At 35.1% G+C, this 24,955-nt stretch overlaps 1 protein-coding gene across 4 annotated transcripts in view; it reads right to left on the reverse strand.

Moving 5' to 3' along the window:
* Positions 1-24,955, reverse strand: part of SLC49A4 (solute carrier family 49 member 4) — a 92,893-nt gene that overhangs the window by 25,409 nt on the left and 42,529 nt on the right. For 3 of the 4 annotated variants that reach the window (XR_003680972.2, XR_003680973.2, XM_024120307.3), the window contains exons 5-7: positions 19,173-19,281; positions 8,393-8,460; positions 5,132-5,259 (exon numbers count right to left, since the gene is read on the reverse strand). Coding sequence is in view for 2 of the 4 variants with exons in the window: in XM_024120307.3 (XP_023976075.1) it covers positions 5,132-5,259; positions 8,393-8,460; positions 19,173-19,281 (305 nt within the window). In the remaining 2 variants the exon portion in view is untranslated. Of the gene's footprint in view, positions 1-4,741; positions 4,832-5,131; positions 5,260-8,392; positions 8,461-19,172; positions 19,282-24,955 lie in introns of those variants that run through there. The other variant, XM_028493047.2, reaches the window with a different exon arrangement.

Raw genomic sequence — 24,955 nt, forward strand, 5'->3', positions numbered from 1 at the left:
CCATGTGCTAACACATATATATGGAATCTAAAAAAAAAAAAAAAAAAATGGTTCTGAAGAACCTAGGGGCAAGATGGGAATAAAGACGCAAATGTAGAGAATGGACTTGAGGACATGGGGAGGGGGAAGGGTAAGCTGGGACGAAGTGAGAGAGTGGCATGGACTTATATATACTACCAAATGTAAAATAGATAGCTAGTGGGAAGCAGCCGCATAGAACAGGGAGATCAGCTCAGTGCTTTGTGACCAACTTACAGGGGTGGGATAGGGAGGGTGGGAGGGAGACAGAAGAGGGAGGCGATATGGGGATATATGTATATGTATAGCTGATTCACTTTGTTATAAAGCAGAAACTAACACACCATTGTAAAGCAATTATATTCCAATAAAGATGCTAACAAATAAAATAAAAAGATGCATAGTTTTCAAATATATATATATGTTTTCTGATTATAAAAGACAAACATATTCACTGTTACAAATCCAGACAAAAAAGGAGGTAAAAAACTAAATCTCCTCCATCCAGAGATAAAATTGTTAATTTTATCAGGTTATATAGAAAGTACATGAAATTTAATGAATGTACTATCTTATAATGAATATTCTGCACTTAATTCAAGGGAACAAATCTGTTCATCATGTACTCACGACTATATTCTTGTGAAATCTAACAGATGCATACATGACCTACAGTATCACCAAAAAAATTTGAGTGTAATGCTATGAACAAGAAGAGTTGTAAACTAAAACTGTTCCACCAGAATGCTGTACAGCTGCGAAAGCTGAAACTATACCAGAATAATAAAAAATTCTGGCTCAGGACACTCGTCAAAATTGCTCAAAACCCTAATGAAGGAATGTTAGTATATTAAAAGTGTGAAGTATCCAAAGAAAGATTACTCTGGACAACTGGGATTTATAGGCAAAGCAATAAACACTGAAAAGAGGGAATCCCAGCAGGATGGTACAGAGCAGAGGTTTCCAAACCTTCCTTCTCAGCACCCTTTGTATCTCAGTAATTTTTTAGTGGTGCCTCAAGGCCAAAGGAAATAGCTAACAATTCTGTTAATTACATGGTTAGGTCCAAACAATTTAATAAATATATATGTCCTAATAATTTAGTGGCCATTAAAAAATACTCATATATTGAAAGAAATAGATTTTTACTTCATTCTTAAATAACCACAATTACTTACTAATGGGATGTGTACATCTGACAGGCACCACACAACTTCTCAAATCTTGTAATCAGAACGACACTGCCACCCTCATTTCCTGTTCCACACTTATTACTGTGAGGAATGATGTCTCCTCCTTCCCCCAAAAGATATTCATGTGTGAATTCCTGGAAACTGTGAATATGTTTCCATACATGGCAAAAAGGATTAAGGCTGCAGATGGAATTAAGGTTGCTAATCATCTGATTTTAAAATTGGGAGACTATCCTGGATTACCTGGGTAGACCCAATGTAATCACAAGGATCCTTAAAAGTAGAAGAAGAAGGTAGAATATGAAGTTCAGAGGAAGATGTGACCTTGAAAGGAACAATGCAATATGAGATGCAATATGAGAAGGACTTGACCTGCTGTTGCCAGCTTTACAGATGGATGAAGGGAGCCATGAGCGAAGGAATGTGGACAGCCTCTAGAAGTTAGAGAAGGCAAGGAAACAAATTCTTCCCTAGTGTCTGCCCACATTTTGATTTTAGCCTTGTGAGACTCGAGTTGGACTTCTAACTTACAGAAATATATGATAATAAATTGGTGTTTTTTTAAGCCACTATGTTTGTGGTAACTTATTAACAGCAGCCATAGAAAGACTAATGTAGACCCCCAAATGATACTAATAACAATTAAAAACAACTGCAGCTATAAATGTTTCAGGGCAATTAGATGAGTTAATAATAAGTAAACTGCCTATATTATACTCCTTAGCTAGACTCACCAAGAAAAAAAGAGAGCAGACTCAAATAAATAAAATCAGAAATGAAAGAGATGTTACAACTGATACCACAGAAACACAAAGGACAAGAGACTACTATGATATAATTATATGCCAACAAAATAGACAACCTAGAAGAAATGTATAAATTTCTAGAAATATACAACCTACCAAGCCTGAATTGCAATGAAATAGAAAACTTGAACAGATCAGTTACTAGGAGGAGATTGGATCAGTAATCAAAAACCTCTCAACAAACAAACGTCCATGACCAAAAGCCTCCACTGGTGAATTCTACCAATCCTTTTCAAACTCTTCCAGAAATCAGAAGAGGGGGAAAGTTCCAAATACATTTTACAAATCCAGCATTACCCTGATACCAAAACCAGATAAGGATGCCACAAAAAAAGAAAATTACAGGCCAATATTCCTGATGAATACAGAAGCAAAAATTCTTAACAAAAGCAAACCAAATTCAACAATACATTAAAAGGATCATACACCATGATCAAGTGAGATTTATTCCAGGGACGCAAGGCTGGTTCAACATCTGCAAATCAGTCAATGTGATACACCACATTAACAAAATGAAGGGATAAAAATCATGTGATCATCCCAATAGACAGAGAAAAAGCATTTGACAAAATTCAACACCCATTTATGATAAAAATGCTCAACACAGCAGGTATAAAGGGAATGTATCTCAACGTAATAAAGGCCATATATGACAAGATCACAGTTAACATCATACTCAATGGTAAAAAGCTGAAAGCTTTTCCTCTAAGATCAGGAACAAGACAAGGATAACCACTCTCCCCACTTTTATTCAACGTGATACTCAGAAGTCCGAGTCACAGCAATTCGTCAAGAAAAAAAAAAAAGGCATCCAAACTGGGAAGGAAGAAGCAAAACTGACACTATTTGCAGATGACATATTATATACAGAAAATCCTAAAGACTCCATCAAAAAACTGTTGGAACTAATAAATTCAGTAAAATTGTAGGCTACAAAATCAACAGAAAAATCTTGCATTTCTCTACACTAGTAATGAACTATCTGAAAGAGAAATGAAGAAAAAAAATCCCATTTACAATTATATCAAAATAATAAAATATCTAGGAATAAAACCAAGGAGGTGAAAGATCTGTATATTGAAAACTTAAAGACAGTAATTAAAGAAACTGAAGAAGACAAAAATAAATGGAAAGATATTCTGTGCTCATAGATTGGAAGAATTACTATTGTTAAAATGTCCATACTACCCAAAGCAATCTACAGATTCAAAGCAATCCCTATCAAAATTCCAATGGCATTCTTCACAGAAATAGAACAAACAATCCCAAAATTTGTGTGGAACTACAAAAGACCCTGGATAGCTAAAGCAACCTTGAGAAAGAAGAACAAAGCCAGAGGCATCACATGCCCTGATTTCAAACAATATTACAAAGTTATAGTAATTAACATAGTATAGTATTGGCATAAAAACTGAGACATAGATCAATGAAACAGAACAGAGAGCCCAGAAATAAACCTACACACTTACGGTCAATTAATTTACAACAAAAAAGCCAGGACTGTGCAATGGGGAAAGGACAGACTCTTCAATAAATGATATTAGGAAAACTGGACAACCACATGCAAAAGAATGAACTTGGACCACTATCTTACACCATATGCAAAAATTAACACAAAATTGATCAGAGACTTGAATGTAAGACCTGAAACCATAAAACTCCTAGAATAAAATATAGGCAGTAAGTTCCTTGACATAGGTCTTGGCAATAATTTTTTGAATCTGACACCAAAAGCGAAAGAACAAAAGTGAAAATGAACTACTGGGACTACATCAAACTAAAGAGCTTCTGCACAGCAAAGGAAACCATCAACAAATGAAAACGCAACCTACTGAATGGGAGAAAATTGCAAACCATATATCTGATAAGGGGTTAATATCCAAAATATACAAAGAACTCATACAATTCAGTACCAAAAAGCAAACAATGCAATTAAAAAATGGGCAGAAGATCTGAATACTCATTTTTCCAAAGAAGACATACAGATGGCCAACAGACACATAAAAGAAGTTCAATATCATTAATCATCAGGGAAACACAAATCAAAATCACAACGAGATATTACCTCACACTTGTCAGAATGGCTATTATCAATAAGACAAGAAATAACAAGCGTTGGCACGGATGTGGAGAAAAGGGAACCCTCCTACACTGTTGGTGGGAATGTAAATTGATACAGCCACTATGGAAAACAGTATGAAAGTTCCTCAAAAATCTAAAAATAGAACTACCATATGATCCAGCAATTCCATTTCTTATCTGAAGGAATTGAAATCACTATCTCAAAAAGATATCTACACACCCCCCTTGTTCACTGCAGCATTATTTACAATAGCCAAGATATGGAAACAACCTAAGTGTCCATCAATGGATGAATGGATAAAGAAATTGTGGAATATATATGCAATAGAATATTACTCAGCCATAAAGAATGAAATCTTGCTATTTGTGACATGTTTAGATCTTGAGGATATTATGCTAAGTGAAGTAAGTCAGACAGAGAAAGACAAATATTGTATGATCTCTCTTATATATGGAATCAAAAACAAACAAACAAAAAAACCCAACAAACCAAGCTCACAGAAACAGAGAACAGACTGGTGGTTGCAAGAGGTGGGGGGTGGTGGGAGAAATGGTGAACTGTTTGGTTTTTGTTTTTAGTTTAAATAAACTGAATAAAAATTTTTTAAAAAGGCTAAATATAAAATAAACATATATAGGTGCTCATTCAAAGAATTTTACTGGTGTGTACTTGAAACATCATAGCTTTTTGCCTTTGTTCATTTTCCTTCCTGTTTAACAATCATGTAATGGCTATAAAGAAGATAAAAAATACTTGTATTATACTCTGATATGATTTTTAAAAGAATATAAGCTTTTCCATGCTATATAAGCTTAGGCTAAAGATTATACATTTCCATATGCAAAATCCAATGGAAATGTTTTTAGTTATTTCTTGAGCTCTTTTTAGATGGGATGATGGTCTGATGGCTAGACAAGGGAGACCTTTTTGTATATTTAACAATTACTTATGGAAAAAGTCCTACTGTCAGTGTGTATATACTTCTATAAACTGAAACTATTTATTCAAAGTTCAAAACAGTCTGTGTTCACCTGTGGTTAAAGGCAGGTGTGTGATGCTGTTCAAACAGGTCAGGGTGAACCACGTGGATGATAGTGTAGCCCCAGAAAACAGGAGGAGAAGAATTAGTTTCAGCATACCCCTGATAAAATCTGCAAACCTGAAAAGAAACAATGTTCTATTAATGCTAGCTGGATTTTTAAAATACCATTTACATCAATGACACATTTTCATTAAACAATAATTTCTTGAAAAAATTTCAATGCTTTTAAAAGCAAGTTTTTTAATTTTTTTAAATCTATACATTTTATGTGTTTTTGTGTGTGTGATAAATGTTGCTTTGTGATAAATGCGTTCTTTTTTCTCTTACAAAACACATAAAATGTAAAATGTGATCTCTGTTCTGGATCTGTAAGTTACAGGATGGATTCTGAGTTTTTAATTGCCACTTTACTTTCTTTATATATTTTTCTATAATTTCCAAACATCCTATAATGAGCACATATTGTCCTAGTTTTAGAAAACAGGTTAACTTGTTGATGTAAACTTGCAAAGATGGCTCTCCCAAAATTCAAACTCACCTAGAGAACAAATACAAATGGTTACACCAGAGCCTTTGGGGTCCTATACAATCTGGTCTCTGCCTCCACTTTCCCTTTGCCTTATTATTCTCCAGCTGCACAGCCCTGTTTCTGTTTCTCCTGCATGCTAAGGTTGTTTCCCACAGCAACAGTAGCTTTTGCACCTGTCCTGGAATGCTGCTACCCCCAGATCGTCATATGACTTAATCCTGCTTATTCTTCAGGTCATTTGGGTCTCAGTTCAGGAAGGCTCTCCATGCTTGTGGAGGAAGCCCTCCCCATCCCAACTCCACACTCTATTTTCTCTATAGCATTTAACTCTATTGGAATTTCTCTTGTTTTTGCATTTATTGTTTGTCTTCCCTATCAGACTATAAGCTTTGTAAAAGCAAGAACGTAGCTCTAGAATAGTGAATTTATTCTACAAAATTTGTGTATAATGTTTCACAGCATTTTAAGTTCTCAAAAATCCTGCTTTGTCTTGAATTAACATGAAACTCCTGGTTGAGATGCTTATCGTTTAGTCATGACCAAAAAGTTTTCCATCTGCCAACTGTTTTTCCTCATCTACTGATGAACCGTTGATTATATAAGCACAATCCTCTTGCTGTGCCTGTACACAGCTTACTCTGTCCTTCAGAATTGTTCCTATTGTAGAAAAACTGATCCCATCCCAAATATAACATTTACCATGTTTTCTCTGTTTTTTAAATTGATTTTAATTTCTACTGTAATTATATGACTTGCAATACTATCTTTCATTTTGCACTTATTTGATGTGATGTGGTTAATCATGTTTGTAAAGTGTTATCTAGACTAAAATGACTTCCTATGAGAGCTGATGCCATCTTTTGGTGGGAAAAATGGATGCAACTTTGCCTAGTGACTGGTTAGTTCTCTACTATGAAAGTTCACAAACAGAAAATTCTTATGTACTCTGAAAAAGGTTCCACAGCTTGATGGAAATGCCCCTCAAGAAAATCCAAATGCTTTGTTATAATTCCATGCTCACCACTTTTCTGATTTATATTTTGCTATGCTGCATGAACTTACTTGTCAGATGGGCAGATGGCCAGGTATGAGAGAATAAAACAGTTTTCTGGTACAATCAGAATTGAGTGAAGTTGAACAGTGAGTAAGTTTTCCAGGGCCTGATCACACAAGAATAAACTGACTACTCTGGTCTACCAATTTTAGATACCTAGTCCTTTCAAATGGGCTTATACCATCAAAGTGTACTGTTAGGACCAAAGTATTACATTTAGTAGTAACCTTTAGTAACATAATCACAAAAAAGCCACCCAAAGCACTCATATCTATAAGGAGATTCTGTTCTAGGGATCCCAAAAAGGCTGTTTTGAATATAATCTAAAAATTGATTTTAGGCTTAGGAGATACCTACAATTGATTTTGGATCCCAGAGTAAGGGCAGTACTTTTTAGAACTTCCATTTCAACAATTTAAAAACAGAAACGTCCTCATTCTAACTTTTCCACATAGTTAAAATTAAGGGTTTGTAGAACAAAATGAAGAGAAAGGAGCATATGAGATGTCATTTCTGATACATAATGTGTACCTCTTTGACCTATGTGGTGCTCAGAAAAGGATTTGGTAAATGATGACTCACTATCATTGGCTTGGAGATTTAATTAGAAAAATTAGATATGATTCTTATCAAATGTGATAGGTCAGTGTATTCTAATATCAGTATAGTGATTTCCTACAAATAGCTATGCTCTTATTCCTCTTTAGCTTTTTGATTTTATCCTCATGTTTTTCTAACTTATAAAAACCTCAGATAAAGTGATTTAGAAATTACAGTGACAATTTATTCTTTCATTAGCTCAGAAACAATAGGCAAACTGTGTTTAGATATAATATTATCCTGTGTCAATTGTGTTTAAATATTTAGATAGCAAGGTGCTTCACATATCTTATTTGATCTCCCCAAATATGTAATTAGATTCTCCCATTCCTGCTAAAGTTGACTGTCCAATTTTGTTTTTGATTAAACAGGGTAAAATGATTTGGAAAGTGAAAGAATATTATCTCACTGGAAACACCAAGAGTAGTTTTATAGGTAGTTACCTACATGAGTGACATTTTCATTCTTTTCTTTTTTTAAAATAAATGAGGCTTTTTCCTTCTTCTGTCTCATTCTAAAAATGTGTTGTCATAATGGTTAAGATCAGAGGGAGTTTGATGAAACTCTAAGTCTTTATGGACATTTTTCATCAAAATGTGGTAACTATAGCGTCATACCTGCCAAAAATGACCAGAAATAAATATCTGCTAATCAGGATACTGACTTTTCATGGAAAGTTCTAGAGATGCTCTTATGACTGATTCCTTTCAATTCTTTTCTCATCTCAATAACTATCAATTTGCCTTTATTATTGTATACTCTTTCCTTGGGTCCCATTTGTAGATGTTGTTCTCTAATAATATGGAGAAAGTCAGCTTAATTATACTGGAAATACATCTCTAGTCTCCAAAAACATTTTAGGATGGACTACTCCTGTGAAGGTTTCTTGTAGCAGCAAATTCTACCTACTGCATGTGAATTTTCTTATAGCCTGAACAAGTGCCCTTATCTGACTTTTGCCTGTTTTACTTTTCTTTCAATTTTAATGTTTATCTAGGGAAGTGGAGTCTCCCTTTAGGCTCTTTTTGGTTCTGCCTACTCACATGTTTAACGAAAAATATTCTCACCTTGCCATAGCTATTCCAACAACACAGCCTCCAACTATGGACCAAAATCCAATCCAGCCAGCATCTACCTGTTAAGAAAGTGGAAGACATATTTAATACAAGATTATCATACTGAAGTTTAGAGGCATGGAAAAAAATCCTCTATAATCAGTATGTTAATAGTTAAATGGCAGCAAATCTAGGAAACACTATTTAAGAAAATGAATCAAATGAAAGGATTCATGTGTGACTAATTAATACAAACTTACCTAAATAAATACATCATTGATTAACTTTTTATTGGAATATTTAAATCAACAAAATACTCAAGGTCAGAAACATATTTTTAAAATGTGTTCTACATGCCAGGCGTTGTACCAGGAACTCTTAAGAAAACAGGCAAAGGAAAAAAGATGGTCACTGACCTAAAAAGCTTAAATACAGCCAAGATACAGGAAACTACTAGGCAATAATTAAGTGCTAAAATGTCTGGCACAAGTAAAAATGTATTAAGAGAAACACAGAAGAGTATGGGAAAGAGAGGGTTGGGGGGTGGGGAGAGAGAGAGTATGGGTGGAGCACCTGGTGAAACTAGACAGAGAAAGAATTTGAGCAGATTTCAAATGGATAGCTCGCTCCACTCTTGAAGAAAACATTTCCAGCCCTGCCATTTACTAGCTTTGTGACTTTGGGCAAATTACGTCATCTTACCTATAAAATGGACTAAATGAGAGAATCTGCATATAGAACTTAGATCAGCAGTTGACATACAGGAAGTGCTCAATAAAGGTTAGAGCTGTTATTGTTACTTGATGATGTTTCTCTATCATCTAATGTCTTACCTCTTTCCTACCTTCATGGACAAACTTATTCAGATCAATCTACAAATGCTGCCTATATTTCCTAATCACTCATGTATCTCTCTTTTTTTTTATTCAAACAGAAAGTCACAAAAATTATAATCATCCTCATTAGTTCACTCAGTCCCATGTAATTAATTTTTTTTCATCTTGATCTTTTGTTAGCACTTTTATGAATTCATCAGTTTTCCATTAGAGTTCTGAAAATGCTTATTCATTCAGTTCAGCAGTATAGTCAGTTACCAGAAACCTGTACTTGTCAGAGTCTTTTTCTTTAACTCTTACTATGACTTGGTTTCTATCTCAAATACACCCCAAGTCTCAGTTTCCTCATTAGTAGAATGGGGATAGTAAGGATTTTTCTGAGAATTAAATAAGTTAAAAAATGCAAAGTGCTCAAGACCTGTTAGCTGTCAATACCTGACATTCTGTGTGTCCCTAACAATATCGGTGCATTTTGTCTCCTCTTTCCCCTTCCCCCAGCCATCACACTTGCTTATTATCTTATTTCTTACTTCTGGACTTTGTAATAGCAATATTTTTGCCCACTATTGCCAGAATAATTATCCCAATCATTCCACTTCCCTGCTCAGAAACAGTTACTGGCTTTCCTTGTAGTTATAGGGCAAAGTCCAAACTTGACCTGGCACTTGAGAGCTACCCAAACTAAATTCTACCTTTTATTATTTTTCTACTCATATTTTTCATTACAGCTGTGATAGAGCTTGTCAGCTGTCCACCAAGATATGTTATATCTTATTCTACCAGGGCACTTAGCTAGATTACATGTCCTGGCCCCTATTCAGCTACATGTGACCACATGACTAAGTTCTCATTAATGGAAGGGGAAAAAGTGAGGTGTGCCACCTCTAGGCTAGAACCTGGAAGACAGCTATATACCCCCTCCATATGCTTTCTTTCCCTTTCTGCCAGCTGGAATCTGGATGGTCATCCCGCTTCACCTATGCATATAATGACAAGGTCCTAGGAGACAGAAGACCTGCAAAGTGGAAGCAACCTAGGTCTTAAATCAGTGTGAGGAAAAGAGCAGTCCCAACTGTGAACAACTGTCCTAGATTATTATGCAAACTGTCCTAGATTGCTATGTGAATGAGAAACGAATTTCTTCTTAAGTCTCATAATTTTGGGATTCTTCGTCTACTCTAAGTAATACAATAACTTTATACAAATCTTCTTGCTCTACCAGTGTCTGGTTGCAGAAGCAAAGATAAATGCTCTCTGGAGAAAGATAACACCAGAAACTTAAATTATCTCTACATTTTTTTCATACTACTGGCATGAAGGGCAAGAGAATTCTCTGTTCTTCAGAATGCCCCTCTCCTTGCATTTAGCATCAATTAATACTATGGATTAAGGTCCATTACTATGAGGCCCCCACAAACATTCTCATCTATCCCCTAGGTCAGTGGGGTCCTGCATCAGGTGAAGAACCACTGTGTATCTGACTGTATTAGCCCTGGTCCTTTCAGGCCATTTTGTGCTTTTCTCCTTCCCCTGTTCATGACATTTGCTTTAGTTAATAACATTCTACCCAATAATTAATTAAATTTTTTCTTTGCTTGAATTTAATTAATTAATTGGGGGGCACACCTTCATTTGTCCACCAATTCAGAAGCTCTGCTTTTAATTTTAAATTCCATTTTATTTAATACCTGGTATGATTCATGGTCTCTGTATCTCTCAGAGTTTGTACAAAGAGACATACTTGGAAGGGCTTCTCAGGGTTTATAGCATGAATCATAAGATGTGCAAAATCAGCATCATCTAAATGGGTGCTACACTTTCCTTCTTGAAACTGAGCATGCTTGGAACACCTGCCATCCAGAAAAATAGGTTAGGAAACTAAAAGAAGGCTTTCTTCTTATAGTAAAGGTACACTAGGTAATTTGGATTAATATTCTGGTTGAAAAAGCAGAAAATCTGGGGTGGAAAATCTATCTGAAGGCGGCAGAGAGCCAAGAAGGTAATCCAGAATTCTGGAACCATGATATAGGATGAGAAGGAAGCCCAGAGGAGCAAGCCTGATATGTGGGGACACTTTTCCTTAGGGGTATGTCTGCTGATTTTGGAAAAGGTAGCTAAGGGGCGAAAAAGTTACTGACAGCCTCATGTATCTAGGAAGAAAAAAATATGAGTTTGAGGCCTGCTCTAAGGTGGTTGGCCTTGTAGAAAACCCCAGACTTTAGCTGGGAACTCTGAGAGTTATACCTAAGAGCAGTGTAAATTAGAAATGGAACTGTGGAAGGGAGGGAGGGAGGGAGGGAGGGAGGAAGGAAGAAATGGAACTGTATTCTGAGGGACTAAAACCCAGCTTTAAATGATCTCAATTCTTGAGACTAGATTAAGTATCCCTAGACTCCTAAGAAAAAACATAAGTTCTTTCTGAAGGAAAAGAACATCATTTGAAGCTTAAATTATCTCTACAACTTTTAATATACTATGTTGAGCACTCAATAAAAAATAACTGAACACATAAGGAAATAAGAAAACATGAATGAATATCGCAAATATAAAGAGACACACAGGGATCCAAATAAAGGGGTTAGGAGATACAGACTTTAAATAACTATTTTTAATAGTTCAAAAAAATAAAATACAAGATTAAGCATTTCCACAGAAATTTGGAAAGTATGAAAAAGCATCAAATAAAAATTTTATAACTTAAGAATATAATAATTGAAATTAATAACTCACAGATGAGTTTAACAGCATATTAGACAGAGCTGAAAACTGAAATAGTGAGTTGGAAGAGAGGCTAGGTAAAATATCCAGTTTGAAGTAGAGAAAGGCAGAAGGATAGAAAATTCTGAACAGAGAGTAAGAGACATAGGACAGACAGTGTGAAAGTATAACATATACGGTTAGAGTTACTGAAGGAGAGAGAAATAGAGAAAATGGAGCATGAGCTTCGAAGGGATATTGGCTAAGAATTTTCTGAAACTGATGAAAGACATCAAGCCACAGATTCAAGAAGTCCTACATACCTCAAGCAGAATAAATTTATTTATTTTTTTCATTTTGAATTACTTTTTATTTATTTTTATTTTTCAAACTGAAGTATAGTTGATTCACAGTATTATATGAGTTTCAGGTATACAGCATAGTGATTCAGTATTTTTACAGATTATATTCCACTAAAAGTTATTACAAAACAATGGCTCTAATTCCCTGTGCTATAAAATATATCTTTGTTGCTTATCTATTTTATGCATAGTAGTTTGTATTTCTTAGTCCCATACCCCTAATTTGGCCTCTCTCCACTTCCCTCTTCCTTTTGGTAACCACTAGTTTGTTTTCTATATCTGTGAGTCTGTTTCTGTTTTGTATATACATTCATTTGTATTATTTTTTAGATTCCACATGTAAGTGATATCATACAGTATTTGTCTTTGTCTGACTTACTTCACTAAACATAATATTCTCTAGGTCTATCCATGTTGCTGCAAATGGCAGAATTTCATTTTCTTTTATGGCTGAGTAATATCCCATTGTGTGTGTATATATATATATATATGTATATATATCACATCTTCTTTATCCATTCAGCATAAAATTTTCAAAACTTGCCACCTAGTTAAGCTGCTGAAACCAAAGACAAAGAGACAAAGAGAAAATCTTAAATGCAGCAACCTTTTAAATTTGAGAGCTGACTTCTTGGTTGAAACCATGGAGGCCAGAAGAAGATGGTATTTTCAAATAAACAAAAGAAAATAAAAGCTAACCAAGAATTCTATATGCAATACAAAATAATCTTCAAAAACAAAGGTCAAATGAAGACATTTTCAGACCAAAGTAAAAAAACAAACCCCAAACAAGAGAATTTGTTGTAAGCCGACCTACACAAAACACACACACACATGCACACGCACACACACACACAGACACCACACACACACACTGACTCTCTCTCTCTCTCTCAAGGATGCTCTTTAGACAGAAGAAAAATGATCACAGATGGAAGACTGAAGATTAAGGAAAGAATGAAGAGCAACAAAATGGAAATATGAGAGTGAATCTAAATGAATATTGACTGTAAAATAACAATAAAAATGTGTCTTGGGCAGTTTAAAATATATGACAATAATAGCACAAAGTATGGTAGAGGCTTAAATGGAGTGAAAGGGTTCTAAGGACCTTGGACAGTCCTGGAAGAGGTAAAAGTTCTAATTTATAATAGATGTTAATAAGTGAAGTGTACATTCTGTACTTTCTAGGGTAACCACTAAACAGTAAAAGAGACTATAACTACCAAGCTAATAAAGGGGGGAAAAAGAGTAGTAAAAAATCCTTAATCCAGAAGAAGGTAAGAAAGAAGAGAAAAAGGATAGACTAGACTGGAAAAAATAAAAACCAATAGTAAGGTGGTAGATTTATACTCAAATTTATCGATAATTACATTAACTGCAAATGGACTAAATACTCCAATTAAAACACAAAGATTATCAGACTGAATTAAAGAAAAAATGATATGCTACTTATAAGAGGTGTACTTAAAGAAAGTTTTAAAGTAAAAAAATGCAAAAAGATATACCATGCCAACACAAATGAAGAGAAAACTGGTGCAACTAATAGGTTTTAAGGCAAAAAGGCATTACCAGAAAAAAAAAATAATACTTCCTATGGATGAAAGGTTCAATTCATTAGTTGATACTACAATTCTAGATGTATGTGCACCTAATTACACAGTCTTAAAATATATAAAGAAAATAGACAAATAAAAGGGAGAAATAGACAAATTTAAAATAATTGTGTAGGATCTTAACACACCTCTCTCAGTAACTGATAGGACAAGCTGACAAAAATGAGTAAGGAATAGAAGATGTGAAACACACAATTAACAGAATTGATCTAGTTGACATATATAAAACACTACACTCAAGAATTACAGAAAATATTCACCAAAAATTGGGTCAACAAATTTGAAAATACTGAAATCATAGTATATCCTTATGACCACATTTATGCAATTTAGTTAGGAATTAAAAAAAAAAAAAAGAGGTAGAGGATCTTCCACAGTTTGTAGATTAAGAAATGTCCTTCTAAATAACTCTGGAAACTAGAAAATATCTTAAATTCAATAATAATGAAAATCCAGAATGTATGGAATGCAGCTAAATCTGTGTTTAAAAGGACATAAATAGCCTTAAAATGCATGTATTAGGGAAGAAAAGCTAAAAATCAAGGATGTAAGAATTCATATTAAAAACTTAGAAAAATGAAAGCAAAGTGACTTCACTCAAGAAAACAGAATAGAAAAAAAATTAAGATAAAATCAAAAATTGATGAAATAAAAAATAAGCTTTCATTAAAGAGCTACTGGTGAAATTATTCAAGGAAAGAAATGAGAAAGAAGATACAGAAAATCAATATCTGGAATGATACAATGACTTACCTTGTAGACCTAATAAAATCATACAATGAAGAACTTATTACCATAAATTTGAAAACTGAGATGGAGTGGACAAATTCTAGAAAGGTATAATTTCTTAAACTGATACAATAATAAGTAGAAAATCTGAATAATTTTATAACTATTAAAGAAATTGAATTCATATCACAAAGAAAACTAGATGGCTTCATCAGCAAATTCTACCAAATATTTAGGGAAAAACAAAAGCCCCAAACCACTAAATTTACATAAACTCTTCCAATAATAGAAAAAGAGGAAACATTTCAGAAGTTGCTTTCTGAGACTAGCAAAACCTTGACACTAAAATTGAAATGGCAGTAAAGATGCTCAACATCACTAATTATTAGAGAAATGCAAATCAAAACTACAATGAGGTATCACCTCACACCGTTCAGAATGGCCATTATCAAAAAATCTAGAAACAATAAATGCTGGAAAGGGTGTGGTGAAAAGGGAAACCTCCGGCACTGTTTGTGGGAACGTAAATTGATACAGCCACTATGGAGAACAGTATGGAGGTTCCTTAAAAAACTAAAAGTAGAACTACCATATGACCCAGGAATCCCACTACTGGGCATATATCCAGAGAAAACCATAATTCAAAAATAGTCATGTACCACAATGTTCACTGCAGCACTATTGACCATAGCCAGGACATGGAAGCAACCTAAATGTCCACTGACAGATGAATGAATAAAGAAGATGTGGTACATATATACAATGGAAAATTACTCAGCCATAAAAAGAAACAAAATTGAGTTATTTGTAGTGAGGTGGATGGACCTATAGTCTGTCATACAGAGTGAAGTAAGTCAGAAACAGAAAAACAAATACCATATGCTAACACATATATATGGAAATCTAAAAAAAAAAAAAGGTACTGATAAAACTAGTGGCAGGGCAGGAATAAAGATGTAGACATAGAGAATGGACTTGAGGACATGGGGTGGGAGGCGGAGGAGGAGGGGGAAGCTGGGGCGAAGTGAGAGTAGCATCGCCATATATACACTACCGGATGTAAACAGATAGCTAGTGGGAAGGAGCAGCATAGCACAGGGAGATCAGCTCAGTGCTTTGCAATGACCTAGAGGGGTGAGATAGGGAGGGTGGGAGGGAGGTTCAAGAGGGAGGGGATATGGGGATATACGTATGTATATGGCTGATTCACTTTGTTGTACAACAGAAACTAACACAGTATTGTGAAGCAATTATACTCCAATAAAGATTTTTTTAAAAATTGAAATGGCAGGACAAGATAACTAGTGGCAGGGCAGGAATAAAGATGTAGACATAGAGAATGGACTTGAGGACATGGGGTGGGAGGCGGAGGAGGAGGGGGAAGCTGGGGCGAAGTGAGAGTAGCATCGCCATATATACACTACCGGATGTAAACAGATAGCTAGTGGGAAGGAGCAGCATAGCACAGGGAGATCAGCTCAGTGCTTTGCAATGACCTAGAGGGGTGAGATAGGGAGGGTGGGAGGGAGGTTCAAGAGGGAGGGGATATGGGGATATACGTATGTATATGGCTGATTCACTTTGTTGTACAACAGAAACTAACACAGTATTGTGAAGCAATTATACTCCAATAAAGATTTTTTTAAAAATTGAAATGGCAGGACAAGATAAAAAAAATTATAGACTAATCTCATTCATGAACCTAATCGCAAAAAATCCTAAACAAAATGTAAGCAAACTGAATTCAGTGATATATAAAAAGTATAATAAATCACTGACAAAATTCATTTAGTACAGGAATGCAAGGTAGTTTAACATTTTATAATCAACAAATGTAATTCACCAAATTAGCAGTTTAAAAGAGAAAAACATATGATCATCTCAATGTTGAATTTTATTAAATGTATTTTTCTCCATCTATTTGTTATTAGTTACAACCGATTTGAGATGTATGCAGAGAGGCCAAACTATCTATGGATAAATAAGTAAGTGAGTTTAATAAGGTTGCTGGATATAAGACAAGCTGTATTTCAATCACTTTCAAAAACCAAGTATACTTCCTACATGCCAACCAACAGAAAATAAGATTTTTTAAGTTACCAATTACAATAGCTTCAGAAAGCATCAAATACCTGGGAATAAATCTAACAAATAAATAGAGGGTGTTTTTGCAGAAAAGAGATTTAGAGAGACGTTAGGACCTAAGTAAATGAAGAGAGGTATAATAGTAATGATTTGGAAGACGCACTATTACAAAAAAAGTTAATTCTTGAACTGATCTATAGGTTCATAAAATTCTAATCTAAATCCCAATAAGGAGAGTATTTATTCTACTAAACACCAAAACTTATTCTAACACTAGAATACTTAAGACAATTTGGTGTTGGCACAGAGATAGACAAATAGACTAGATGAGAAAAATAATTTAGAAACATCCATGCACATAAGGGTACTTCATTATGACAAAGATGACACTAGAGAGCAATGGGGAAAGAACAATCTTTTCAAAAATTGATATTAGGTTAATGGAGAACTATGTGGGAAAAAAGAAACTTAACCCCTACCTTATAACAAGCACAAAATTCAATTCTAGGTTTAAATGTGACACGAATAACAATAAAGTTTCTAGAACAGCACTGTTCAATAGAACTTCCTGTGATGATGGAAACGTTCTATGTCAACACTGTCCGATATGGTACCCATAAGTTGCCAAGTGGCTACTGAGCACTTGAAAAGTGGCCAATGCCAATGAGGAAGTGACTTTTTAATTTTAATTTCCTTTCAACTAATTTAAACTTCAAATTAAATAGCCACATGTGACTAGTGGCTACTGTACCGGATAACAGAGTTCTGCAAGATAACAGAGGGGAATATATTTATGAACTTGGAGCAAGAAAAGATTTCTCTCACTCTCTCTTTTGCATTATAGTCTCTGTCTGCTAAATCCAATATCTAGACTATCTCTACACTGGTTTCTACCGACTACTTTTTTTTGTTTTTCTTTTAAAAATATGAACCATATTTTCCTGTTTCTTTGTATGTCTAATTTTTAAAAAACTGTATACTATATATGTTGTGGGTGATACAATATCGAGATTCTGCATAATTTTATCTTTCTATAAAATAGTTCATTTTTGTGTTAGTAGGCCATTCAATTACCTTGAACTTGTGTAAGCTTGATTTTGTGCTTTATTAGGGAAGAATATTAGAAACCAAGTTGTTTCCCAAGCTCCTTTCCCCCGGCAGGACTCAATCTCCAAATTATCCCCTCTGCAAATTTTTGTCAGGGCCTGGTTTTAGGCTTTGTTCATGGTGGGTCTAAGTAGAATAGGCCTTACTCTACCTAGGGTATGGTCCTTGATTCTGAAGTTTGTCCCTTCTGGTGTCTCAGCAGAAGCCGAAGATATTAACAAGGTGTTAATGCGGTCATACCACTCTGGCTGGGCCAACTCCAAGGGTCCTGCACTGCCTGCCCTCTACTATATTTGTTCTGCTTTCCACCCCACAACAGTCTCTCTAATAAGTCTCTGGTAGCTTTGCCCTTTACATGTGCAGTCCATTCCGCAGCCAGGACTTGCTGGGGAGCCCCCTTTCACACAGCTCTCTTCTTTATAAATCAGTAAGAAAAAGGTAGCCTAGCAGTGGGCAAGAAACTTGAACAGGTGTGTCACAAAAATGGATGTCACTTAAAAAGATGTCATGGAAGTCACCACAATGGCATACAACTGCACAGTCATCAGCACGTCTAAATTTAAAAAGATTAACATTGCCGAGTACTGGTAACGACGTGCAACAAGGAGAAATTTCATGTACTGCTGGTAGGACTATAAACTAATACAACTACTTTGGGGAAATTTGGCACCATCTATCAAAGCAGGCATACCCTATAACTAGCAATTCCATTCCTAGATATTCAAAAGAAATGTATATAGAGGTACATCAAGAAACATATATGAGAATATCCATACAGCACTGTTTATGACAGCCCAAATGCAGACATTCCAAATGTTCATCAAAAGCAGATTAGACAAATTGTTGTTTATTCATACAATGGAATATCACATCAGTGTGCTGGATTTCTTCCATTTGACCTTCCAAATCTCTCTACCCCTTTCTACCATGCTATCTGGAAGCAAGGAGAAGGAATGGATGTCATAAGCATATAGATGAAATGGTTATTTTTAAGGAAATGAGATACTGAGACTAAAGAGAAAATGAGGGATTAGATGTAGGAATAGCCATATATTTAATGACGAAATCTTCATCTTTATAAACCAAGAATCAAGGAGTCTAAGATTTTCCTTCTTTATTTTTCTGTTTATTAGCATCAGTAATCATACCCAAATAAATGTGAAATTCATGGTGGTTAACAAAATCCAGGAAGAAAATCCATATTATTTATAACTATTTCATAAGGATCTTCCTTTTGCAGCAGTGACACAGGATAACGTTTTACTTAGGCCTTGAAGCTAAAAGTAAGAACAAGTAGACAATATTTATAATTTTAGTGAACTAAAAATACCTACAAGATATAAAGAAATAAAATGCTTACTTGGCTGACATGCACTGGTGTTAAAATTAAGTCCAGAACTCCAGACCAGCCAGCAAATACGCCAAGTGGTATGGCATATGCTAAAGCAATCATCAAAAATCTCAAATTGCTGTAAAAGAGGAGTAAAAGAAAACATTATTACAAATTCAAAATCTAGAGTTTAAACTCTTACTCATAGAAAAGTAAGTCATTTTGAAATTGGAACACCAGAATCAGAAATAGAAAATATTTGTCAGTTTGTTAATAAATTCCTTAAATTTTTTATATTTATAAGAATAATCTTTTTGTTCATATTGTTTAAAATTTTCAATGTTTATTATACAGATGAATTACTAACATTATTTCCTAGAATGAGTAGGCAGATTCAGTTTTTTAAAAAAAATCTCCTATTTGAAAGGATAAATTACTTTTCTTCTGATGAACAAGGTGGAGGGAAAAAAAGATTAAAGGTGAATGGTTAAACAAACTGTGTACATCCATACCATGGAATACTCTGAGCAGTAAAAAGGAATAACTACCAGTACACAAAACAACCTGGATGACTCTCCAGAGAATTATGGTGGGTGAAAAAAGCTAACTCCAAAATTTTCTTTACTGTATGACTCAATTTATATAACGTTCTTGAAGTGACATTATAGTAATCGGAAAGAGATTAGTGGTTGCCAGGGGTTAAGGAGTAGAGTGGGAGGGAAGTAGGTGTGGCTATAAAAGGGCAACAGGAGGGAGCCTTGTGATGATGGAAATGTTCTATATCTTTACTATATCAATGTCAATTTTCTGGTTGTGATATTGCACTGTAGTTTTCTAAGATGGTATCATTAGAGGAAACTGGGTAAAGGGTCCATGTTATTTCTTCGTATTATTCTTTACAACTGCATGTGAATCTATTAATTATCTCAAAATAAAGTTTAATTTAAAAATGTAATAAAATTAGATACCATTAACAATTTTTAAAAAAATTTGAACTATAAAGTATCTAGGCGGGCTTCCCTGGTGGCGCAGTGGTTGAGAGTCCGCCTGCCGATGCAGGGGATGCGGGTTTGTGCCCCGGTCCGGGAAGATCCCACATGCCGCGGAGCGGCTGGGCCCGTGAGCCATGTCCGCTGAGCCTGCGCGTCCGGAGCCTGCGCTCCGCAATGGGAGAGGCCACAACAGTGAGAGGCCCACGTACCGCCAAAAAACAAAAAAACAAAAAAACAAAGTATCTAGGCATAAACGAGGAAGACCCAAGACCTCTATCGGTGGGAGGGGGTGAAGCACATAAGGGCACAGAAGATGATTTAAATAAATGGAGACAGAGTCTATGCTGTCAATTCACCCCAAATTAATTCATGATTCAACGCAATCACAATTAAAATTCCAGTTGAATTTTTTTTAGAAACTTATGAAATTTGCTCCAAAGTTCATATGGGAAAATAAAAGTCCTCAGAAAACTAACTCATCCTTTAAAAATACGAAAAAGGAAGCCCAGATATTAAGACAAACTGCACATCCAGAGTAATAAAATTAGTATGGTATTGGCTCAAGAACAGAGCAATGAAGGAAAAAGAGAGCTAAGACACAGAAACTCAATCTACAATAAAGGCGGCACTACCAAAATCAAAGGGCTAAGGATTGTTTAGTGAATGGTACTAGTTCACTTTATGGAGGGAAAAAAGAAAACCCTGTATCATTAGTTAACACCATACACTAAGGTGGATTCTAGGTGGGATGAAAACCTAAATGTGAAAGAAAAAACCAGAAGTTGATAAATAAGGAATTCACTGACAAAATTAGTAGACAGACAACAGAATGCAAATAGAAAGTTGACTTTTAAAAATCAACAGGGAACTTATATCTAGAATATGTAAATCATTAAGGAAAAGAAACTACCACTGAGAAGTTGGCAGAAGAGCAATTTACAGTAGATGGAAACCTAAATGGCAAACAACCACATGAGTCTCAAATTTATCAATAACCAGAAAATGCAAATTAAACAAAAGATATATTTCTTTATACCTATTAGACTAGTGAAAATTAGAAAGATGGATAATGCCAAGTTTGGTAAGCATATAGGAAAATGGGCACTGTGGATGAAAGTACAGACAAGTGCAGGCATTTTTTTAAAGCAATTTGGCAATACTTGGCAAATTAAGCTTAAAATAGCTTATGACCCAGCAATCTTGTGGGGTCTGTTTTCCAAAGAATTCTTAGGTCTATGGTGATGTGCAGGATGTCACTGCAGTGTTATTTGTGGTGACAATGAGTTGGAGGCAATCTGAGTACACAATGGAAGTGGGTATACAAAATGCAATGGTTTCATACCATGGAGTACAAAGAACTAGGTGTACACATAGTACAGGGATACATCTTGAAAACAGAGCACTAATATCACAAAATGAGAGCTATCCAGATATCATGTGCCTCCTGATGGAAGAAGGTAGCATCACCCATGAAGTAGTCTTGTAAAATCAAAACCAAAACCAAAACCTGAATCAGAACATAGCTCTAGCTAACAATTTATAGGAAATACAAAGGGCAGAGGAACTTGGCAAAGTACTACAAAGAGGCAATCAACAAAATCCAGATCTTGGAGACAAGAGAGCTGGTTCCTCAACAAATAAATTACAAGGGAAAGAGAGAGATGGAAAGGAAACCTACAAATTATAAGGCATTTGAGCCAACTGCAATGCGTGGACCTAATCTAGACCCTGATTCAAACAAATTGTTAAAAAAAAAAACCCAAACTTACGACATTTATGAGACAGTTGGAAATTGAAACACTGATTTGACAGTAGCAAACTACTGCTAAAACGTTTTTAGTGTGACAATGGTACCATATTTATGTTAAAAAGAGTCCCTATCTTTTTAACATATACATATTGAAATGTTTATGGGTGAAATGATTTGTCATTTGGGATTTGCTTCATAATACAGGAAGGGGAGAAGTGGGTACAGTACAAATGAAACAATATTGGTCATAAATTGGTAATTGTTGATATTGGGTTATGGGGATACAGATGTTATACTATTCTACCTTTGTATTTCCAAAATGAAAAGGAATTTAAAAAAACCACGCAGTGTTTAGTGAAAAAAAGTCAAACAGAATGAGATAATGTGCCATCATTTAGATAAATTAAACACAGAGAGGCATACAAAACAATACAAATGTCGCAAAGCACAGAGATACACATCAAATGCGTTTGAGAGGTATGCTAGGCAGGGAGAAGGGAATGGGAGTGAGAAATATAAATAAAAGAATGAATGAGTAAATAAATGAATAAACGTGTTCGTGTATCCTGTTCATGTATCCTGAAGTAAGGAACACGTTCAACTCAACTCTCCACTCTTGAAGTCTAAAAGGCAAAAACAACAACCACCATCATCAAACATTAAACTGATACATAAAGGGAGAAAAATGTTTACATTAGGTTACACAGGTTAAACGCATATTAAGTGATGGGAATCATATGGACAGTAAATAAATAATTGTGGTGGAAACTTTGGAGCATAACCACTGATTTTTTTTTTCTGCCCAGACAATGGAATTAGAATTTAGAGAAGCAGTTATTCTGATTAATCCAGGAAGTAATGATATCAGGAGTTCTTTGAAGGACCAGGGAAAATTACACAGGTAGGTTAGGGGAATGGAGCATGGCAGGCCCAAAGTACTTCCCTGGAAAGCCCAAAGTAGAAGCAGGCAATCCTGCACAGTAAACAAATGAATGTGGGAAGAGACAAAGGAATGTTAGGCATTAGTGTAAAGGGTTTTTAATAGAGAAGAAAGAACTTATACTCTATAGTTTGAACAGAGAATAAAGATCTTGACTCTAGGGTAATTAGAAGCAAACACAGGGTATATTGTGGTCAAAGTGATCATTTTAAGTTGTTTTTTCCTTGTCAGAACAATCTTTTACATAACTCCTCACCTTAAAACCCTACAGTTACTCCTCATTTCCCACAGAAGAGTCCAAAATTATTAGTATGGCATAATCTGACCCTAACGTACCTCTCTAGCCTTACCTATTGCTCTTTAACCTCTAGCTCTGCATGGAGAAAAATTTAGTTAAATAGCATCTTAAAAAAAAAAAGTATCATTTTAACTCTCAACTTACAAATATGTTCTACTGATAACAATTCAATTGAACTAATATTATTTTTTTGCCTATTATGTGGAAGGCAATTTACTAGCTGCTACAGAGATGTGGTTTTCAAAAACTTTTTACTGTACTCCAGAGTAAGAAATAGTCTACCTACCAATATTCAGTACATAAATACTGAAACAAAAGTATCACAAAAATATGTATCATTACTATAGGAGATGCAATAATATTTTCCATTCTTTTTTATTCCATTCTACTTTTTTTAAACAAAAAAAGGTGGTCAACCCTCTAAATTGGTTGGCTATGAATTAAAGTTTGAAAAACAATGTTACATAGCTATGCTGTCTAACATGGTAGCCACTAGTCAAATGTGGCTACTGAGCACTTGAAATGTGACTAGTGCAAGTAAAGAACTAATTTTTAATTTTACTTCGTTTTAATTAATTAAAATCCAATTTAAAAACAGAAACAGTGAAAAGTATTTTTCCATTAAACACAACTTTATTTTTTTGGCAGAAGTACATTTCACTTTAACTGCTGCACTGGGCAAGATATTACTGTAGTGTGCACGTGGTAGCATATGTTGTTTCTAGTATTATAACCCGTCACTGATCTTCTTGGTGTCAATGAACTAACTCAGTTCTAATTATTATTATTATTATTATTATTTTTGCGTGTGTGTGTGTGGTACGCGGGCCTCTCACTGCCGTGGCCTCTCCCGTTGCGGAGCACAGGCTCCGGACGCGCAGGCTCAGCGGCCATGGCTCACGGGCCCAGCTGCTCCGCGGCATGTGGGATCTTCCCGGACCGGGGCATGAACCCGTATCCCCTGCATCGGCAGGCGGACTCTCAACCACTGCGCCACCAGGGAAGCCCTAATTATTTTTTACACACTGATATAACATTGTAATTTGTTTATGAATATTTTATGCAGGAAGAAAAATACGAGATGAAGTATGTCGCAAATTTCACAATGAATGGTAGATGCAACTTATTGCAGCAGAGTAAAATTGATGTCTGTTATGGAAAAAAATTTTTAGGATAATTAAGTGGATAATATTAAGGGACATGTTCAACAATTACACAATAAATTTTATAAGAAGTTTCTTCTTAAAGTCAAAAAAGAATCAAGAAGATTAGTTGTCTGAAATCTAAATTAAATGTTCAACAAACATTTTAAAACAATTTTTAACAGATCTGAGCTTATACTTTTGGTCAGCTATAAAATGGTTTGGATTCCTGCACAAGAAGAAAAACATTTTTAGATGGAGAGATGGTAAAATAAATTGTTCTTTTAGCTATGGAAGTTTTGTTTAACATTATGAAGAGAAAAAAATGTATTTTACGGAAGTGAAAGATCTTCAATTAAGCCCCAAACAATTGCCTGTAGAATATAAGACCTTTCAAATAATATCAAAGATGTATTGATTCAAACTTTGAAAAATTGCAGGTAGTTATTTTTAACTTTAGATAAATAGTGCAATATGGGAGACACTGCTCAATAAAAACTGTTTTTTTGGTTTTTTTTGTTTTTTTTTGTGGTATGCGGGCCTCCCTCTGCTGCGGCCTCTCCCATTGCGGAGCACAGGCTCCGGACGCGCAGGCCCAGCGGCCATGGCTCACGGGCCCAGCCGCTCCGCGGCATGTGGGATCCTCCCAGACCGGGGCGCGAACCCGGTTCCCCTGCATCGGCAGGCGGAC

Source organism: Physeter macrocephalus, chromosome 1 (genome assembly GCF_002837175.3).
Source record: "Physeter macrocephalus isolate SW-GA chromosome 1, ASM283717v5, whole genome shotgun sequence".
Classification (NCBI taxonomy): Eukaryota; Metazoa; Chordata; class Mammalia; order Artiodactyla; family Physeteridae; genus Physeter; species Physeter macrocephalus.